The 4,562-nt window shown below is 60.0% G+C and overlaps 1 protein-coding gene across 1 annotated transcript in view; it reads left to right on the forward strand.

Annotated features, from left to right (window-relative positions):
- Positions 1–448: 448 nt before the first annotated feature.
- Positions 449–4,562, forward strand: part of ccdc180 (coiled-coil domain containing 180) — a 13,308-nt gene continuing 9,194 nt past the window's right edge. Inside the window, exons 1-10 of the mRNA XM_030104947.1 lie at positions 449–482; positions 913–1,022; positions 1,113–1,232; positions 1,343–1,453; positions 2,510–2,605; positions 3,079–3,347; positions 3,632–3,757; positions 3,826–3,905; positions 4,048–4,136; positions 4,233–4,352. Of these exons, the coding sequence (XP_029960807.1) occupies positions 449–482; positions 913–1,022; positions 1,113–1,232; positions 1,343–1,453; positions 2,510–2,605; positions 3,079–3,347; positions 3,632–3,757; positions 3,826–3,905; positions 4,048–4,136; positions 4,233–4,352 (1,155 nt within the window). The remainder of the gene's footprint in view (positions 483–912; positions 1,023–1,112; positions 1,233–1,342; positions 1,454–2,509; positions 2,606–3,078; positions 3,348–3,631; positions 3,758–3,825; positions 3,906–4,047; positions 4,137–4,232; positions 4,353–4,562) is intronic.

Genomic DNA, 4,562 nt, shown 5'->3' on the forward strand with positions numbered 1-4,562 from the left:
TCTGGATCTGTTTGTTTGTTTGTTTGTTTGTTTGTTTGTTTGTTTGTTTGTTTGTTTGTTCAGACCCCTTCGTTTGATGCTGTTTCAGGTTCAGCTCTCCAGATGTCTCCAGGCTGGACGCAGAGACACGAGGACAGACTGTCTCTCTGCTGAGGACAGCAACACCAACTGCAGCACGACCAGCAGGTGGAGACAGAGAGACACCGAGGGACAGGGGGACACTGAGGGACAGGGGACACCGAGGGACAGGGGACACTGAGGGACAGGGGTACACCGGGGGACAGGGGGACACCGAGGGACAGGGGACACTGACGGACAAAGGGACATAGAGACGCTGAGGGACTGGGGGACAGACAGATGGGGACAGATGGTGTGTCTGACTCTTCCCTCCATCTCTCGTCTCTCGTCTCTCGTCTCTTGTCCTCCAGCAGGAGACAGCAGGACGACGATGACGTCAGCAGACTCCCCGACTCAGTGGGTTGGTACAGTTACCATGGCAACGGTCCTGCACAGCGTCCAATCACAGCTCTCTGACCCCGGACCTCTGTCCCCCCCTGCCCCCTCTGTCCCTCTGTCCCCCTGTCTCCTCTGTCCCCCTGTCCCCTCTGTCCCCCTGTCTCCTCTGTCCCCCTGTCCCCTCTGTCCCCCTGTCTCCTCTGTCCCCCTGCCCCCCTGTCCCCTCTGTCCTCCTGCCGCCCCTGTCCCCCTGTCCCTCTGTCCCCCTGCCCCCCTGTCCCCCTGTCCCCCCTGCCCCTCTGTCCCCCTGCCCCCCTGTCCCTCTGCCCCCCCTGTCCCCCTGCCCCCCTGTCCCCCTGTCCCCCCTGTCCCCCTGCCCCCCCTGCCCCCCTGTCACCCCCTGTCCCCCTGTCCCCCCTGTCCCCCCCGTCCCCCCATCCCCCCCGTCCCCTCCAGCGGGGGACCAGCCCAGCTCGGACATCCTGGAGCGTCTGTTGAGGAGAAGACAGACGAAGCAGGAGGACGCTCTGAGACGGCTGACCGAGACGCTGAAGGACGTCTCCGAGGTGCGGACTGAGACAGACACCTGTCCTCTAGCGGGACACAGGACAGGAGACGCGGTCCGGCGGTCCGCCAGCTGACGTCTGTCTCCTCAGGACTGTCAGGCGGCTGTGAGGACCGCGGCGCAGCAGCTGCTGGCCTCCCTGCAGGACGCCGACCACAGGTTGGACAACCTGAAGCTCAAGCTGGAAGACGTGGAGCGTCTGAGTCTGCAGGTGAAGCGCGGGACAGGGGGGACAGGACAGGCCTGTCAGGGTCCCTCTGTCCCCACAATCGTGTGTGTGTGTGTGTGTGTGTGTGTGTGTGTGTGTGTGTGTGTGTGCAGGAGGTGTGTGTGTTGTGGCAGCAGGTGGACGAGGAGCTGACGCTGAAGAAGACGAGGGTCTCGGACTTTGGAGCCGAGCTGAGGCGCTGTGAGGACAGGAGGACGGAGCAGGTGAGGAGGCGGTCCGGAACTCAGAACCCTGTCGGAACCGGGAGAACCGGGAGAACCGGGAGAACCGGGAGAACCAGGAGAACCGGGAGAACCAGGAGAGTTAGAGTCAGTCATCAGTGAGCCGGTGATGTGGAGGAGGCTGCTGGTCGGATCACCTAAAGACTCTCCTGTTACATGTGTGTGTGGAGGTTCCCGGTAAACCGAGGACCCGGAGACCGAGGCCGGCTGCCGGGCCGGACCGGACCGGACCGGACCGGACCGGACCGCCGGCAGGAGGCTCGCACGCAACAGGCACGTTAAAAATACCCTAAATAAAAGCGGTACAGGCGCGGCGGTGGTGCGCCTCTGCGAACACTGTATTCCACGCAGTAAAAGAAAAACGTCGGTTGAACGAAGAGTTTTGTCCACATAGATTCTTGTTCTTCCACTCGGTCGACCGCAGCAAAACAAACAAACAAACAAACAAACAAACTGCAGGCTGCACAGAACCGGCTCGGCTCGTCCTCAGCTCTTCCAGAACCGGCTCGGCTGTTCGGCCTGGACGCAGGCAGAAAGCAGAAGAAATGATTCTCTTATTAAATTCATGAGAAATGTTTTAATAACAAAAACACCTGAAATTCTGTTGGATGAATGACGTTCTTCAGTGATGTGCGTCAGTGTTCTACACGTCAGTCAGATGAGGGACGGTTTCTGTCCCCTCGCTGTCCACCAGTCCGTCTCAGAGGACAGTGAGGCCTGGAAGTCATGACACACTTCCTGATTGTTCAGAGGAAAATGTCAGTTTGTTGTTCTCAGAAGAGAGAGAGGAGCCGTCACACGTTTGTTGTGTTGCTGTATTGTGTCACGGTGTTGTGATGTTTGTGAAGGTGTGAAGGTGTGAAGGTGTGAAGGTGTCATGCTGCTGTCTGGATGAATGCTGGATGTGATGCTGTTCTTTCGGATGAGTCGCTGTTTCTGGCTTGGTTGAAGAAGAGTTTAGAACCAGGAGGACAGACTGAGTCAGTGATGGAGCTGAATGAACAGTCAGTCATTAAGCCCCGCCCCCACCTGCTTCAGATCCGGGCGGCTCTGCGCTGCTGCTGCCCCCTGCTGGAGAACATCGGCCTGCTGAGACCAGAGGACGTCCACAGACTACTGCACAGCAGGGCCATGGTACTGACCTCTGACCTCCGCCCTCTGACCCCGCCCTCTGACCTCTGCCCTCCGCCCTCTGACCTCTGACCTCTGACCTCCGCCCTCTGCTCTCCGCCCTCTGACCTCTGACCCCCGCCCTCCGCCCTCTGACCTCTGCCCTCCGCCCTCTGACCCCCGCCCTCTGCCCTCCGCCCACTGCCCTCCGCCCTCTGCCCTCTGCTCTCCGCCCTCTGACCCCGCCCTCCGCCCTCTGCCCTCTGACCCCTGCCCTCCGCCCTCTGACCCCCGCCCTCTGCCCTCCGCCCACTGCCCTCCGCCCTCTGCCCTCTGCTCTCCGCCCTCTGACCCCCGCCCCCGCCCTCCGCCCTCCGCCCTCTGACCCCCGCCCTCCGCCCTCTGACCTCTGACCTCTGACCTCCGCCCTCTGCTCTCCGCCCTCTGACCTCTGACCCCCACCCTCTGACCCCCGCCCTCTGCCCTCTGCGTCTCAGATGCTGAACCAGGCCCTGCTGGCGGGCCGCCGCGGCGCCGCCCGGCTGCTGCTGGTCCTGCAGGAGGAGACGCTGCAGCAGGAGTCCGTCCTCCGGCGCCGCTGGGAGAACCAACAGAACCTCTGGAGGAGGATCCGGGTCCAGGAGGTGGTCCAGCGGTTCAGGTGGGACGAGGACCGGGTCAAAGGTCAAAGCCAGATGGGTCACAGAACCCAGAACCAGAACAGGCTGGAGATCCAGGACTTCGACCCAAACACTAGACCTGGGACGTAGATCCAGTACCGAGACATGAGACCTACAGACAAAACACAGACCTGTGACCGGTGACCTATGACCTGGACCCAGGAGGTTGACCAGAGACAGAGATCCAGGACTGGGATCTGGGATGGGATCGAGTATTTAGATCAGGACTTAAATCCAGGACAGGGATCAGAACAGGGATCGGGACTGGGATCCGGTTACTATCTGGTTACTATCCAGCCTTTGGCTCTGGACAGGCGGAGGCGGCGGCTTCAGACAGACCATAATCAGGCTCAACATTGTTCTGTTACAGGAGTCTCTGCAGCACCAGTCTGGATCCTGATCCTGATCCTGATCCTGATCCGGATCAGGATCTGCAGCTGGTCTCCGCTCTGAGAGATCTGGCAGAAAGACGTCGTCACATCATCTGTCAGATCAGGTAAGGATTGAAAAGGGTCTGCTTCGGTCTCAGAGGCTCCGCCCACCGGTTCTCTGCTCATGTTTCAGTTCCTTGGTCCCGCCCACCTGCTCCATTTCCCTGGTCTCTGATTGGTTCAACGAGCTGTCAGCTGTCAATCAACAGATCGGTAAAAGAAGTCAGTAGAACGTCATTATTAATCCCTGAGGGAGGCTGAGGACCGCGCCTGTGTGTGTGTGTGTGTGTGTGTGTGTGTGTGTGTGTGTGTGTGTGTGTGTGTGTGTGTGTGTGTGTGTGTGTGTGTGTTACAGATGGTTGTCATGCCGACCTCCTCCACCGGAGGCGCTGTGGCTTGGACCGTGTGTTCCAGGACCGCCTGGCTCAGGTGGAGCGCTGTAAGGTAAACACAGGCGGTCGGGTCAGATGACGTGTCGCCATGGTGACGTGTCGCCCCGTCGCCTTGGTGATCGGACGCCGTTCCTGACTCCTCCTGCAGGAGGCGCTCTTCGCCCTGCAGCTGCCGGAGGCGGAGGTGAACGAGGTCCTGGGCTCCCAGATCCTCCCCCTGATTGGTCGACAGCAGAGAGACGACGAGGACCGATTGGCTGCAGTGGAGGTGAGTCACACACACACTCCAGAGTTCACACACACACTCCAGAGTTCACACACACACTGCAGAGTTCACACACACACTGCAGAGTTCACACACACACTCCAGAGTTCACACACACACTCCAGAGTTCACACACACACTCCAGAGTTCACACACACACTCCAGAGTTCACACACACACACTCCAGAGTTCACACACACACTCCAGAGTTCA

The sequence above is a fragment of the Salarias fasciatus genome, chromosome 12, assembly GCF_902148845.1.
Source record: "Salarias fasciatus chromosome 12, fSalaFa1.1, whole genome shotgun sequence".
NCBI lineage: Eukaryota > Metazoa > Chordata > Actinopteri > Blenniiformes > Blenniidae > Salarias > Salarias fasciatus.